Here is a 16882-nt window from a genome sequence, read left to right on the forward strand (position 1 = left end):
CATGCAGACTTGGAAATAGCATGGAGTGACTTATATGGCTAAGCCTTGTTTAAATAAATCCAAACGATACACAAATATCTTAATAAGGAGATCTGCAGTTAGTAGTAGTCTTTCAAACTCTGCTAAGCCATAAGTATGAAAATGTCTTGAGTAGACAGAGACCATTATTTTGAAACAGAAAAAAAGAATGATTAAATATGTAAAGTATTTGAGGAATGTATGAGAAATGTCTATTTCATTCTGGTAGGCCAGAATGTAGACCTTTCCAACTCACATGATCTTCTCAGTCTTGGAACAATCAATCATATCTGAAAATGACAATAGGTGGAAATAATAAAAAAACAAAGAAGATACATAAACACTGTTAAGTGATTTGGGCTTTAGCCAGAAGCTGACAATGTTAGAAAATATTTTGCAGAAGACTGTACATTGAAAAGCCATAAACACGAACTGATTAAAGGAATTTACTTCTTTAATTTTAATTGTTTTTTAGTCTAAAGTAGAATTGCAATAAACGTAAAGAACACACCTGGAATGTGCTTTCTTTGTTTATTATTCAGCAAAGCATACATTAAAAAAAAAACAACCCTACAAAATCATTAAATAAAGTCAAAACATGCCACACAGCAAACCAAACATAGCTAAGGTTCCCTGCTGATAACATATTGTGAATTTTTATTTTGGCATGTAGAGGTCACAGAAACTCACAGACTTATAATATAAGCACAGTCAAAGATTCTAACTGCTTATTTGGAATAAAGAATTTTGAGTTATAAAACCATGAATGGCTTATAGAATGCAATTTACTAAATTAGTCTTTGTTTTACAAACTAGAGTAATCTTATTCTTTGACAATTGAAAATATATATAATCTATATTTTTTACAGTCAGTGACCCACAGTTAATTTTTATCATTGGTGGGATTGGCGGAGTTTTCGCTCTCTTCAGTTGGTGGGCTGTGTCCTCGCTGGCTTGGAATAGCAGGAAGGACTCGGTTTGTCCGAAGAGGTTCTCCAGATAGAACTGGGAAGAAAGAATAGAACGACCTTCAAGGCTTGCTTCTCTCAGTCTCACAAGGAATAGTGGTGGGAGAATTGTGATTTTTCTGGAGGAACGGAGGTCCTTCTTAAGAAGCTTGTCTTGGGGACAGCTAGACTGCTGGAAAAAGCTGTGTATATCCATCTATCTGCTTGGGCTTCACATGTAGTCAGAGGTGTCAAATATGCACAAATACAAGGCGGGACCAAGTTCGATCAAAACAGGATCGGGCTGTGCGTGCCTGGCAGAGCGCTCTTTTCCTTGGGTGGAGTAGCCCTTGATGGCCAAGTCAGCACAAGGCTCTAAATAAGCCCCAAGATGTTTGTACTGTGCCTTTATGCAAACCTCAAAAGGTTCTCAGGTTTATTTTAGGAAAAGCACTTCATCTTTCCATTTCTTTTTCGTTAAGCTACAGTTGATCAAAGATCTTTACCTTCTCTTGTCTCCTTAAATTTCAATGTGTAAAGCAAAGCCCCTAGGCTCTGCCAAACTAAATCCTTTTTCTTTGGCTTCTCTAAGCCAGACCAGGATTCAAGGCTGTGTGATTCTTTCCTTAACTAGATGGTCTTTGTGACTACTAGGTTTCTGCTTAAAGACAAGGTCAGACTTGAGTTTCATTCAGTGACTGAATTCACACCATCCAAAACTCTCACTTTAGACAAATCAGTAAGGGCAAAGGAACTAAGCTGTCAGGGAAGAGGTCTTGGTTTCTGTTACTGTGTGGGTGACTGGACAGATCTCTACGTCTGCCTTTCCTTATCTGCAAAAAGACAGAGTTGTACTAAGGCCCCGGGTTTCACTGTCTTTACCTAAAGGCTCTACAACTCTTGATTTGTCTCCTCTGAACTATAGCTTGGGGCAGAAAAGATATATTGGATATTTACTCTGTGCAAATAATTGCCCAGTGTTTTATATACATACATACGTATCTCATTTAATCTTCCCCAAAATCTTATCAGGTTCACTACTCTTACAGGTTAAGTGAAGAAACTGAAATACAGAAAGGTTAAGGAACTTGTCTTAGGGCAGCTTCTAAATCATCCAACGTCAGTAATAAGAGGATGTGGAGTGTGTGTGTGTGTGTGTGTGTGTGTGTGTGTGTGTACACGCCTGCATACATGTTATAAATAAGTGGGTTGGGATAGGAAGAAAAGGAAGGGAGAAAATTAGAATCCAGGGAGTATTACTTGTTTCATGAAGCAGCTGACTCAGTAACCTGTAGTTTTGTTTCTGGCTCTGCTACTTACAACCTCAGTAATAATGGACCAGTCATATAACCCTTCTGAACTCAGTTTTCTCATCTATACTGCCTCAGAGTACAGAGAGTAGGATAACCAAACTCAGAATTCCTGGGTGTGGGGGCCAGGAATCCACTTTATAACAAGCTCCCCAGATATATACTGAGGACAAACTTGATTATCTGGTGAACAGAATATATTAATAGGTTGTATTGTGAGGAGTTTTGAATAATATACTATAAAATAATGCCCAAAGTAAAACTAATAAACAGCATCTACTTGATTACTCCTTTCTGCTCCAAATTCCTAAAATTTGCATAGGCTGTGAATACAGAGGTAACACATTTCTATCTGTCCAATAAAGTAAAAAGCCAATGTCAGGAAGCCAGTCTTCAGAGAAGAATTCGTAAAGTATCTTTTAAAAGGCATTAAATAGTACATACCAAAATAAACTTCTATTATTGTTTTTATAATCCAAACACAAAAATTCCTCAAGGGAGGGAGTATTTCTTTTAAACAAGCATTACCAAGTTGGATGAAGCTTTAAAGACTGTCTCTATTCTATTTTCCTGTAATTTACATGTTTTGGCGCCTGATGTTCTCTTGAAAAATGAAAGTAAACTGAAATAACATTTAGTCCTGTCCAGATGTGTTAACACTGTTAACATTTGCAAAGGAAGCTGAGGAAGATTCAAAATACTTACATTTTTGGTCTGGTAGGGGAGCTAAGTTGTTCCGGGTAAAAGGAAGATCCCTGATTTTGGGTCTCTTTGGGGAGAGATGCTGAAAATTTTGTCCTGGGGACAAACACATGTGCATCAATCGTTTGAGACTCAACCAAGTGTAAATTATAAAATTCAATGGATAAGAGAATCATAAAAGTTGTTAGAGATCATGAAATTTATTATGCTAACAACAACAAAAATAATTATAGCTACACCATACTGAGTTTCTCTCACATGCCAGACACCAGTTGAGTGAAAGAAAAGGTATCAGAAATCATTTCTTTTTTTTTTTCCCCTAGGGCTACACCCTTGGCATATGGAAGTTCCCAGACTAGGGATCTAATCGGAGCTGTAAGTCACTGGCCTATACCACAGCCACAGCAACTTGGGATCTGAGCCACGTCTGTGACCTACACCACAGCTCACTGCAACGCTGGATCCTTAACCCTCTGAGTGAGGCCAGGGATCAAACCTGCATCCTCATGGGTCCTAGACAGGTTCGTTAATGACTAAGCCACGAAGGGAACTCTCGGAAATCATTTCTTGAGTAAACTCATTTAACTAAAATTTTATAAACAAACACAATTGGCCACACATGCTACAAAACTTGAAAACCTGAAAAAACAAAATAGGGCATTAGTGTATTGCATATCTGTCAATCTGTGTTGAATGAGTGGGCAATGAGTAGGATATATTCTCCTAGAGCAGTGTTTCTCCATCCTGGCTGCCCAGAGAAATTATTTGAGGAGTTTTTTTTTTTTTTTTTTTTTTTTTTTTTTTTTTTTTTTTAAAGTGCTACTCTGGCTGAATACCACACCCATTAAATGAGAATCTCTGGGGCTGGGATAGGACACCAGATTTTTGTCAGCTCCTAGTTGATTCTAATGTGCAGCCAGGATTGAGAATCCCTGACCTAGAAATGGGAGCTGGGTGAGAGCACCGGGGAGATCTGGCTGGTCTAATTTAGATGGCGAGCATGATTAGCTGGAGCCTGTGTACCAGTTCTTCAGTTTTCAGGAATTTTGTGAGCTGGTTGACATCATACGCGGGGGCTTGACATCAGACATGGTGGGAGTACTTACAGCAGGGAAATCGGCAAGCATTGATTTTTCTCTGAAGAGCCAACTCTTAGGCATTGATTAGCACACAACTGATTATAAGAGATGGATGTTCCAAATATCTGAAGATAGGAGTGACTACACAAAACTTAAGTCCACTTAACAAGCTGACTGGAGTTGCCGTCATGGTGCAGCGGAAACGAATCCGACTAGGAACCATGAGATTTTGGGTTCGATCCCTGGCCTCGCTCAGTGGGTTAAGGATCTGGCCTTGCCATGAGCTGTGGTGTAGGTCACAGACACGGCTCAGATCTGGCGTTGCTGTGGCTGTGGCGTAGGCCGGTGGCAACAGCTCCAATTAGACCTCTAACCTGGAAACCTCCATATGCCGAGGGTGGGGCCCTAGAAAAAACAAACAAATGAAAAAACAAGTTGACTGAATGGTGGAATGAATGGGAACTTGGGCTCTAGGGTCAGACAGGATTAGGGTTAATTTCCAATTTAGGCATTTGAATTCTTTCTCTAAATCTCAATTTGTTTGTATGTAAAATGGTGAAAATAATTGCATCTGTCTTTTCTGGTTGTCATAAAGATTAAATAAAACAACTGTAAAGCATTTAGCTTAAAGAGTAAACGTTCAGTAGAGATCAGCAATTATTACAGTGGAGTGTTCAACATGATCTCCTGGACAGCGGGCCATGTATTCATTTGATCTTTTTTTTTTTTTTTTTTTTTTGGTCTTTTTGTCTTTTGTTGTTGTTGCTATTTCTTGGGCCGCTCCCGCAGCATATGGAGGTTCCCAGGCTAGGGGTTGAATCGGAGCTGTAGCCACCGGCCTACACCTGAGCCACAGCAACTCGGGATCCGAGCCGCGTCTGCGACCTACACCACAGTTCACGGCAACGCCGGATCCTTAACCCACTGAGCAAGGGCAGGGACCGAACCCGCAACCTCATGGTTCCTAGTCGGATTCATTAACCACTGCGCTACGACGGGAACTCCTCATTTGATCTTTTGCCTAGTAGTTTGGTAAGAACCAGAATCATTACAGCAACACTCATGGGGCTTCAGTTTTCTGTTTGGGTAAAGTAGTCCTTAAAATAGGGGGAAAAAAGCATTAGCCAAGATCTATTTTCCATCAGCTTTGGTGAATCCAATGGTAGATTTGCATGAGTCATATAAGCAGTGTCATTTGATGATTAAGCAAAATTTCCAGTTTTTTTGGTGCACATTTTGCCCTTACATTCTTATTCCTTTGAACTCTGGTCAAATAACTTCAGAAGCCATTATTTAAAAAGAAAAAACGGTCCTGAGTAGAATTACAGTACAACCTGTATCAGCTCATACCTTATTTATCCACGAACACTGGAGCAGAAATTTGCAAAACCGATAAAGATAATTATGGATAATGCATACTGAGCACTTACTACTGAAAAGGACTGGACTAAATGCATAATCTCATTTAATCCTAACAACCACTTTCCCTTGTGAGATAGATACTATTATCATCTCCACTTTACAAAGGAGGACACTGTGGCTTGGAGGAGTTCTAAATAGTGTTCAAGGTCACATGATGGGAAGTGACAGAGCCTGGGCTCCAACCCAGGTCTGTCTGGCCCTAAAATCCACAGGATCCTCCCGCTTTAGAGGCCAAAGCAATATGGATAGGAGGAGAGAATGCAGAGAGGGACTTCAGCAGGATTTGGGAGAGAAGTTGGGAGGAGACAAACTTTATTCCACACTGGCATTTTGCTCAGTTTTGAAGAACACAGAAGAATGTACACAGTCCAGAGTTCTCTTATCTGTGCTACAGGCACCTTCAGGGAGGGTCTAGCCTGTGGGGACAGGGTTGAGGGTCGCTGTGGAAAGATTTTCGTAGTTAAATGAGGAAATAGAAGTGAATGAAAATGAATAATAATAAAAAATACATTCAGCACTCATCTACAGCAAACTCATTGTATTCCACAGCCTAAAATATGAGGAGGACATGGCGAGGTGTTCAGGAGGGCTGACGAGAAAAGAGACAGGTAAATCTGTACTTTTGAAGGCCATGAGGGAGGCTGCATACTGTGAAAGCACCACAGAAGAAAGAAGGGTCCAGAAAGGTCTGAGGGTCTTGAATCCCATAGTCCTTGCTTGCATATCTGCTCTACAACTCCCTGGCTAGCTCTGTGACCTTAGGCAGGTGGGCTAACCACTCTACTCCTCAATTTCTCCATCTCTAAAATGGGGATAAGAGTTCCCCTGTAGCTCTGCAGTAACCAACTCAACTAGTATCCATGAGGACACAGGGTTCAATCCCTGGCCCTGCTCAGTGGGTTAAGGATCTAGTGTTTCCATGAGTTGTGGTTTAGGTTGCAAATGCGGCTCAGATCCCTCGTTGCTGTGCTGTGGCATAGGCTGGCAGCTACAGCTCTGATTTGACCCCTAGCCTGGGAACCTCCATACATTGAGGGTGCAGCCTTAAAAAAAAAAAAAAATGGGGATAAATACTCTCCTGCAGTGGTGGTGAAGGGAAAGTATGTGGGTCACTATTTGCCCCAGAGGAGGCTTAGCAAGGTGGAGCTATCCTTTCATGATGGGTAGTAAAAATGAAACACACCTCCCACAACAGTCAGGGTAACTTCCACATTGGAGGCAAGTTTTGGGCTGGTTCTTTCTTTTTTTTTTTTTTTTTTTTTTGTCTTTTTCCAGGGCTGCACCCACTGCATATGGAGGTTCCCAGGATAGGGGTCTAATCAGAGCTGTAGCCGCTGGCCTAGACCACAGCTCACGGCGATGCCAGATCCTTAACCCGCTGAGCGAGCAAAGACATCATCGAGTGAAAAGGTATGGAGTTTTCAAGGAACTGAGAGAAATTCAAGGAACTGTTCAAGGGGATGGGAAGGGGTGGGGAGGATTTGAGATGAGACATGGAGAAAGTAAGAATGGGAAGTGAGGCCAGGCCATGATGAGAGGACTTTGTTTGCTAGAAAGAATCTGGCCATTGTCCTGGAAAGATGCAAAGCTTCTGATGGGTTTAAACTGAGGTGGTCAGTTTAAACCCATCAGTTTAAACTCCTCCCCATGTAGCATCAGACCTACATGGGGAGGAGAGTGCATCGTTGCAGGACTGTCTAGAAAATTCTGAAGAAGAAAGTTCTCTCTTGAGGGAGGAAGGAAGCATGCACTTTCTTAGGTTCCTCGTGACGACTTGTAAATAACCAGGCTGGGAGCAAACACCACAGAGCTTTCTGTTCCATTTTCTCTGAAAGCTCCTCGCAGTGAATTAAGCTGATGTGCTCCAAATTCCCTCATTAGGGTAAGTGCCTCATTCCCCATCTCTCTCCATCTAGCCCACTGACAGGTCTCAATAAATGTTAAGTAATAATCGTTACAGCTAAATGTCCACGGCTGCTGATGTAAGCACAGAATATCAGCTGCCAGGAATTCAAATGGTAGCAATCACGGCTAGCCCATATTATTTCTACTAAATCCAGGTCAGGAAAAGAGAAATTCCAAAGCAAAGGGACGATCCAAGTTCAAGCCGGTGGTGCAGTGGCATGACTTATGGGGTCCAACTGCTTTACCACATTAGGTTTTCGCATCAAGTGTGAGAGCTCAAGGCAGAAATCTGCTGAGTTCCAATCGCCCTAGACTAACAACTCTAACCACTGAAGTCTACCCTCCCAACTGTAGTCTGGAAGCCTCTGCAGTTCTAAAAACAACATCTCAGATTGGGCTAAAAATAGCCACAAAAATAAAATCAAATCCATAAGGCAGAGATATCTTTTTATTTTGGGGAGAACAGTGTAATTTCTAAGAAAATCATGCTGTAGATAATTTGGTAAGCATATTAACAAACTGGACTTTGAGATGTAAAGAGAGAAATGTATACATTGCCATGGTGGTACCTTTCAATATAGGAAGTCTGGGTTCAAGTTCTGAATATGTTATTAATTAGTCGTAAGGCTAAGCAAATTGTTTTAACATTTCTAGGACAGGTAATATATTATAACTGGAAAAGGCCTTATGAAACAAAATGGTCCCAGATCTGTACCCAGGGGGTGAGAAAACTGGCAAAGAGAGATGACATGTCTCGCCTTAGCAATCAGGGCTCATTCGGGAAAGGAGAGACCTATCTCTCTAGAGTTTTGAAACAAAGGGAAGTTCACAGAGGAAGTTGGTTATATTGGTGATAGTAAAGCTAAGCAGCCAAAGGTCACAGCAGAAGGACAATCAGGAGATTTGCCACAGCAGGAAGATGCAACCACTTTTAGGCTGGAGGGATGGGGAAGAGTAGGTATTACCACAGCCCAGAAGCTAGTGAGAGTGAGAACCATGGCATGAAGGGCTGGGTGGAGGAAGTAGGAGGAGGGAACCCCTACTAGAGACTCCATAGGAAGCAGAGGGACACTGTGCTGTGTGGAACCACACTGCTTGTTCTCTTTCTCTTGCTCTTACTCTTTGGCCAGTGCCTCCTGGTATTTGGCCAAAAGTACCTGGAAGCATGGCAAGGGAGCCTGGGAGCTGAAGGGAAGAGACTAGATCTGAGAGCAAAAAGGCAGTTGACTAGCACACTAACTTAAATTTCAGTGTCTTTTAAACAAAGGTCATCTAAGGCATAGTGCTTAGCACAGGGCTTGGTGCCTAGTTAAAAAAACCCAAACCAAAACTGAACATACCCATAAATGTGTTTGTCTGGTACTATGTTCAAATCACTGTCACAAGTATTTTACATGTACCAACTTGTTTAATCTTTTTTTCTTTTTTCTTTTTTAGGGCTGCACCTGCAGTATATGAAAGTTCCCAGGCTAGGGGTGGAATTGGAGCTGGAGCCTCTGGCCTACACCACAGCCACAACAATGCCAGATTTGAGCCAGGTCTGCAACCCACACCACAACTCACAGATCCTTAACCCAGTGAGTGAGGCCAGCGATTGAACCTGCAACCTCATGGATTCTAGTCGGGTTTCCTACCACTGAGCCACAATGGCACCTCCTCAACTTGTTTACCCTTTTTTTTTGTTTTGTTGCTATTTCTTGGGCCGCTCTCATGGCATACGGAGGTTCCCAGGCTAGGGGTCTAATCGGAGCCAGAGCCACAGCAACGCGGGATCCGAGCCGCGTCTGCAGCCTACACCACAGCTCATGGCAACGCCGGATCGTTAACCCACTGAGCAACGGCAGGGACCGAACCCACAACCTCATGGTTCCTAGTCGGATTCGTCAACCACTGCGCCACGACGGGAACTCCAACTTGTTTACTCTTTTTTTTTTTTGTTTTTTTGTTTTGTTTTTTTTTTTGGTCTTTTTGCTATTTCTTTGGGCTGCTCCTGCGGCATATGGAGGTTCCCAGGCTAGGGGTCGAATCGGAGCTGTAGCCACCGGCCTACACCTGAGCCACAGCAACGCGGGATCTGAGCCGCGTCTGCGACCTACACCACAGCTCACGGCAATGCCGGATCGTTAACCCACTGAGCAAGGGCAGGGACCGAACCCGCAACCTCATGGTTCCTAGTCGGATTCGTTAACCACTGCGCCATGACGGGAACTCCCCAACTTGTTTACTCTTAACAGCAACCCACAACCCTAAAAGCGAGGTATTTCCTACCCTACTCTTTTTGAAATGAGGAATCAAAGGCTCAGAGAGAATCAGTAACAGCATGTAAACGAGAGAGCCAGAATTTGAACCCAGGTAGTGTGCCTTTAGAATTCCTCTCCTAACCATTGGATATGCTGCCTCTTGATAAATTAAGATGATAGACACTGAATAATAATTTAAAGAATGAGTGAATGACTAACGTTCTTTCCATTTAAAACCCTTATGGCTTTGTATCTAAATATGAGGAGTTCCCTTCTCCTGTTTAAGGATCTGGCACTATCACTGCAGCGTCTCAGGTCCCTGCTGTGGCATAGGTTCGATGATCCCTGACCTGGGACCTCCCAAATGCCATGGGTATGGTCAAAGAAACAAAAACATAAAGAGAAAATCAGTGTAAGGTGAGTTGTATACTCCTTTTAGCAAATCCATGTCCCTTAATGTTCATTTATAGGCTGAAAATTCTTGGGAGACTCAGTTACCTAGAACGGTTCCTATTATTATCAGCACTCAAAAATATTGGTGGAAAAAAAAATGCTTTGATACAGGTACTGCTAATTATTTAACATTCCTTTGGAGAATTTTGCTTCTCCCTTCCTGTTTTTCTACCACTATAGGACTTTTCAAGTTATTTCACTGGAAAAGTGAAACAAATCCTCAAACCACATTTATTGAATTTCCTTTTATTTTAAACGTATAGAAATTTTAGATGGCACATGTGACAGAATCTACTAGTTCTCTATCCAATATCTACTCTCTCTTTTTCTCTTAGAAACAAAAATACAGTTTTAGAGGGATAGCCATGTGCCCAGTTAAAAGACTACAGTTCCCAGTTTCCTTTGTGGATAGTCATGATCATGTGACTAAAGAGCTGGCCGGAGTTCCCATTGTGGCTCAGTGGTTAACAAATCTGACTAGGAACCATGAGGCTGCAGGTTCAATCCCTGGCCTTGCTCCAGTGGGCTAAGGATCCAGGGTTGCTGTGAGTTGTGGTGTAGGTCACAGACATGCATGGCTCAGATCCTGAGTTGCTGTGGCTCTGGTGTAGACTGGTGGCTACAGCTCCGACTAGACCTCTAGCCTGGTAACCTCCATATGCCCGAGGGAGTGGCCCTAGAAAAGGCAAAAAGACAAAAAAAAAAAAAAAAAAAGAGCTGGCCAGTGAGACGTAAGCTGACTATGAGATTTATGAGAGATAACTTTTTTTTTTTGCTTTTTAGGGCCGCACCCATGGCATATGGAGGTTCCCAGGGTAGGGGTCTAATCGAAGCTGTTGCCGCCCGCCTACGCCACAGCCACAGCAACTCGGGATCCCAAGCTGCATCTTCGACCTACACCACAGCTCACAGCAATGCTGGATTCTTAACCCACTGAGAGAGGCCAGGGATCGAACTGGCAACCTCATGGTTCCTAGTCGGATTCGTTTCCGTTGAGCCATGAGGGTAACTCCCTCTTAGTTTTAATTTCAAATGCCATAAATATTAAAGATAAATAAAGATAACTCATTAATGGGAGCTAATGCAGCTGGGGGACATCCATTTTTTTTCAGCCCTCTCTCTCCTTCCTTCTTCCTGTTCTGTCAGACATTATGAAATGTAAAATGACCTGAAGGGTAGAAGCCATTTGTTAAGCTGTGGAACATACAGATGGAAGGAGCTTGGGTCCCTGGTGATCATGGATCCATCAAGCACTTGGGAACCAACACCTTCGACTTCTTTCACATGAGAACAGTGCATTTCTTTGTTGTTTAAGGCACTATTACTTTGGGTTTCTGTTACAGGCCAATGAAGCCAATCCTAACTGATATAGAAAAGACAGCTCAAGGCTGTCATGGGAAAGAACAAGACCTTCAAACATTTCAAAAGATTTTCACAAAAGAAGGTATTAGCCAGGACAGGACTATCTCCAGAAAGCAGGCTGAGTTGAGGCCCTGGAGTTCACCAAAGTGTCAAAAGACCAATATCTCTCCAACCCTTCTTCTCAACAAAAGGAAAAACATAACCTATGCTCCAGTGCTTAGTGGAGGAAATAAAATCTTGAGTGGAGTTTTTCTTAGACACCAGGAAATAGCTTTAGTGTGCTTATTCATATTTATTCTGTGCATAATTACATATAAATATGCATGAGTGAAGACAGACTCTACCTCAAAGGTTTCAGACATCAGGCACATGTCAATGAGTGAGAGCCAGACTCATGCTGCATATTAAATGGGAAGAAATATTTCTCATTTCCAAATATATATGGTCCTCCTCCACTTCTAGAAGTACAAAAATCCCTTTTGGTCTCTCATTTTCCACTTTTGAGAGAAATACAGGTTTGAGAACTATACCATTTTTCCTCTTAACCTTACTATAAGAAAAGCAATGATAGGAGTTCCCACTATGGTGCAACAGGATCAATGGTGTAGTGGGAGCGCTAGGACGCAAGTGTAATCTCAGCCCGGCACAGTGGGTTAAGGATCCAGCCATTGCCGCAGCTGTGGCTTAAGTCACAGCTGTGGCTGGGATCTGATTCCTGGCCCAGGAGCTCCATATGCTACAGCGTGGCCAAAAGAGAAAAAAAGAAAAAGAAAAACAACAACAGAAACATGTTGATAAAGAACAACTGGAGAAGTTCCTGTTGTGGCTCAGAGGTAAAGAACCCAACTAGTACCCATGAGGATGTGAGTTTGATCCCTGGCTTTGCTCAGTGGGTTAAGCATCCTGTATTGCCCCGAGCTGTGGTGTAGGTTGCAGACAAGGCTCAGATCCTGCATTGCTGTGTCTGTGATGTAGGCTGGCAGCTGCAGCTCCAATTTGATCCCTAGCCTAGGAACTTCCATATGCTACAAGTGTGGCCCTAAAAAGCAAAAAAAAAAAAGGACAACTGGAGTTCCTGTTGTGGCTCAGTGGGTTAGGAACCTGACACCCGACATAGTGTCCATGAGGATGTGGGTTTGATCCCTGGCCTTCTTTAGTGGTTAAGGATCTGGCATTGCCTAAAGCTATGGCGTAGGTCGCAGATGTGGCTCAGATCTAGTGTGACTGTGGCTGTGGTGTTGGCTGGCAGCTGCAGCTCCAATATAACCCCTAAGCTCCATATGCATCAGGTGCAGCCCTTAAAAAAAAAAAAAAAACAGAACAAACTCATGCTCCATGAAGAGATACTAGAGAGTAGTGTGGAGTGGGTTAAACTGGGGACAGTGATGTCCAATTGGTGTCCATGGGGACAGTGGTTACTCAGATGCAGCCAATTATTGCCAAGTACAATTTGGGTTCTGTGTTACAAGACTTTTCAATTTCTCAAGAGAAACTAGACTTTTAAAATGTTATGCAGAACTTCATGATTTTTAAATATTAGTAATTAATTCACTTGAAAACAAAGAACTGATATTGGAAGTTGTTCTGTAGTCTCTGCATTAGAACAATAGTTTTTAGTCTCTATTGTGCATCAGAATAATCTGTGGGCCATTTAAAAAAAAACAGAAGTTTTAGTGTGATATATTTGTTTAGAAATGGGAGAAAAATAGATACATGTACAATTGTTTGTATGTGTACAAAATATAGATTCCTTAGTATAACATATTTATTTACAATGTATATTTCTGTATGTATATGAACATGTATAACATACCTATTGAAGGATAAACAAAATATCAAGACCATTGTTAGTTCTGGATGAGGACCACAGGGAAGGTGGGGGAAGAGGCAAGACCGAGAATTGCCAGGTAACCATTTGATGTGTGTAGAGGCTTGAACTACACGTGTGAATGTTCTCTTTCTGCACATACACACAGAAGGCATATGCCAATTTCCCTTTTCCCTCACCAAGATTTTGTTTCAGTAGGTCTGTCATGGGGACTGAACACTGATTTGAAAACAATCACACAAATCAATCAACTCCTCATAGGTGGTATTACCATATACACTGCTGCTTAAGAATCCTTGCTAGTAGAAACAGTAATTTTCCTGCTCTAATCTGCCAGTTAGCACACATTTGCTGTGATGAGAAGACACATACTTTTTTTATTTGTTTGTTTGGTTTTAGGGCTACACCTGTGGAATATGGAAATTTCCAGGCTAGGGGTTGAATTGGAACTACAGCTGCTTGCCTACACCACAGCCACAGCAATGTGGGATCTGTGCTGCATCTTCGACCTATACCACAGCTCATGGCAATGCCAGATCCTTAACCCACTGAGTGAGGCCAGGGATTGAAGCTGTATCCTCGTGGATGCTAGTTGAATTTGTTACCACTCAGCCACAACAGGAACTTCAAGAAGGCACATACTTGATGATTGTCGACAGGGTGGAAAAACAGAATGTTTCCATAGCCTGGAAATCCTGAATCCAGTGTACGCAAGAGAAAAGGTGACCTAATTGCTGGTTTCCTTCTGGCCCTGCCCTCTAGGCTACCTACTGTCACTCCAGTTCCTAACCCAGAAGGGCATGACACATTTCTTTTATAAAGCCTGCCAGGAATGAGGAAGAGGGAAGCAAGGACTTTACCTGATGACGGATTATGTAGATGAGGAAGATGTGGTGGCCCTGACACCTCCTGGTGACCGGATCTGCTGGTAAGTAACCTGTCTAACAGCTTATCAGAAGAAGACACAGTCCAAGCTTTATAGAACACTGGGTTAGAGTCACCTTTCCAAGGGTTATCTAGCAATGCCTGGCAGCCAGTTCTGTTATTCAATAAATCCTGCTCACTTCGGCTTTTCTGAGATCGCTGGGCTGTGTTATGAGTACCAGGGCTCAGGCCAGCATGGGAAGTGGCCCCCTGGGAGGCTGTCAGGAAGTTATGGCCCAGGGTGATGGGTGGGAGACTCTGTGTTCTGATTGGTGGAAGCCCTTTACGGGCCAGAGGCTTCTTTTCGGGCAAGTGATATTGTGAATTTTCCGAGGTCCTCTTCTTGAAGTCAACCATAGCCACCTGATCACCAGGCTGTTCCTGGCAGTTGGTATCCACGTTGCTGTCAAAGGTGGTGATGATGTCATCGACTTCCGAGGCATGCTCCCCCCTGTGCCAGTCCCCACTGTGATCCTTTTGATAGGCCCTCTGCTCTTCTTTTTTGTTCTTGCCAAAGATTTGATTGAGCATGCTGAATCGTCCCTCCTTCTTCTGGGGTCTACTGTCCTGGGAAGGAAGGGGTCGAGTCAGCTCTGCTCTGTGAGAATATAAAATAACAAGGATGCTATGTGAGGATAGGAAGTGGAGACAACACCACTAACCACACAAAATACCTTCCACTATTCCATCTGCTTAAGCAGGTTGTTTGAAATCATTCAGATACCCGGCATCCTCTCATGTCAAAGGTGGTGAGTAAGAGCGACTCACAACACCCTCTCCATCCTCTTCCTTGCCACTGTCAGTTCTCTGCCCAATGACAGCATTTCTTAGTTAGAGTCCTTTTGTTTCCTCAGGAGTTACCCTTTCAAAATTTGTTTTCACCCAGAGATAAACTAACCTGCAAATAGCTTAAAGCATCACCATTCTCACTTAAGGACGGTCAGTAGGAATTCAAGCTTTAAGTCAAAGAGATGACAGCCAAAGATTGAAGTCAGGTTGTTAGGAGCAGCAGCGGGGTGGAGGTTGCGGGTGTGTGTGTGTGTGTGTGTGTGTGTGTGTGGCGGGTGTGTGTGTGTGGCAGGTGTGTGTGTGTGGTTTTCCACTTTCTCTGAAAGGAATCCCAGGGGCTCGGGCAGAACTCTGACCTTATCCACCTCAGGAAGCCTGCCCGTTTTACACTGTTTGTGTGTTATTTGTTTCCTGTTAAGTTTTTACTAAATTTCCTATTGAAAAAGTATACCAAAGGACGCCAAGGAGAGAAGCTTTTGTCTGGGTTTCAGCTGCAGAAGAGGAAGTGTGTGTGCCAGAGGCTGGGTGTGGCAGCAGAAGAAAAGGGAGCAATGCTGCAGGGGCAGGCGAATTCTAAAAAAAAAGGTCAGCAGTTGTCTGGCTGGCTGGCTGGCTCTTTGTGTAGAGAGTCTTCCCTGAGGCACTATTCTGTTTTTCTTCCTTGGAAAATACTGTGTTATTCTCTTTTGAGGCCACAATTGATTTAATGCTTTCTGTGGTGTGAGTTAATGATGAAAACTGACCTGTGTGCCTGCCCTAAAAGCCAGATTGCAACATTACTCTTTGGAGTGAGATCTTGTAATCTGTAATTTGAAAAACATCACCACTTATTTTGGCTGCATAGAATTTTTTTTTCTGCAGGTCACAGAGTGTATAATTGAATCTTTATTCCCAAAATATATTTTTATCTTTCTCCTTTCACCTTCCAAGAGGCCTTCGGAAATATTAACACAGCCCTTCTGGACTCCTGATACTTCTGAGAGAAGCTCAGGAGATCTAACATTCTTGCAAGTTTCTCCACACAGAGTATACTCCTGTGCTAACTAATGCTACTTCAGCATCTTTTATAATCAAATTCCTCCTCCTATTAAAATATTAAAGGTTGTGATTTGGGCCAGTGTTGTCTCAAACCCTGGAAGTGAGGTCCCTGACAATTTTTAGGAACTTCATGAGGTTAAAACTATATTCATAATAATATCAACATGTCTTTTTCACTGGGCTGCCTTTTTTGTTTGTTTGTTTTTGTTTTTTTGCCATGTTCTTGGGCCGCTCTCGCGGCATATGGAGGTTTCCAGGCCAGGGGTTGAATCAGAGCTGTAACCACCGGCCTACGCCACAGCCACAGCAACTCGGGATCCGAGCCACATCTGCAACATACACCACAGCTCATGGCAACGCCAGATCCCTAACCCACTGAGCAAGGCCAGGGATCGAACCCGCAACCCCATGGTTCCTACTTGGATTTGTTAACCACTGCGCCACGATGGGAACTCCCACTGGGCTGCTTTTTATACCAAGGAAGCAAGAGAGCAAGTGGGTAAAACTGTGGGATCCTTGGCACAAATCAAGGTAGTAGCATCAATGGACTTTCATTTTAAAAACTGCCATTAACTTAATAATGTTTAGTAAAAGATTAATTTTTATTAAATATTGATCCTTGAGATATATTTTTTGACAAAATGGTAAGTATTCATAAGCAATTCTATTTACTGAAGTATGATGGTTGTTTTGAGGTAGAGCATTTATGTAATTGTTTGAGTTGCCAGATGAACCTTCCTTTTTTTTTTTTTAATCAAACATTATTTTTATGGCTTATAGACAACTATGGTTATTCAGAGTTGCACATTTTATTTTTCAAAAACCAACAAAGCAAGCCAGTCATTTCAAGGTAAACAGTTGAGGA

General features: G+C 42.6%; 1 protein-coding gene across 9 annotated transcripts in view; it reads right to left on the reverse strand.

Annotated features, from left to right (window-relative positions):
• ANKRD55 (ankyrin repeat domain 55) overlaps window positions 536-16882 on the reverse strand; it is a 431118-nt gene continuing 414771 nt past the window's right edge. For 8 of the 9 annotated variants that reach the window (XM_021076738.1, XM_021076741.1, XM_021076737.1 and 5 more), the window contains one exon: window positions 13793-14788. In XM_021076738.1, coding sequence (XP_020932397.1) covers window positions 13855-14788 — 934 coding nt within the window. In that variant the 3' untranslated portion in view covers window positions 13793-13854. Of the gene's footprint in view, window positions 1024-2980; window positions 3074-13792; window positions 14789-16882 lie in introns of those variants that run through there. The other variant, XM_021076744.1, reaches the window with a different exon arrangement.

This window comes from Sus scrofa, chromosome 16 (genome assembly GCF_000003025.6).
Source record: "Sus scrofa isolate TJ Tabasco breed Duroc chromosome 16, Sscrofa11.1, whole genome shotgun sequence".
NCBI lineage: Eukaryota > Metazoa > Chordata > Mammalia > Artiodactyla > Suidae > Sus > Sus scrofa.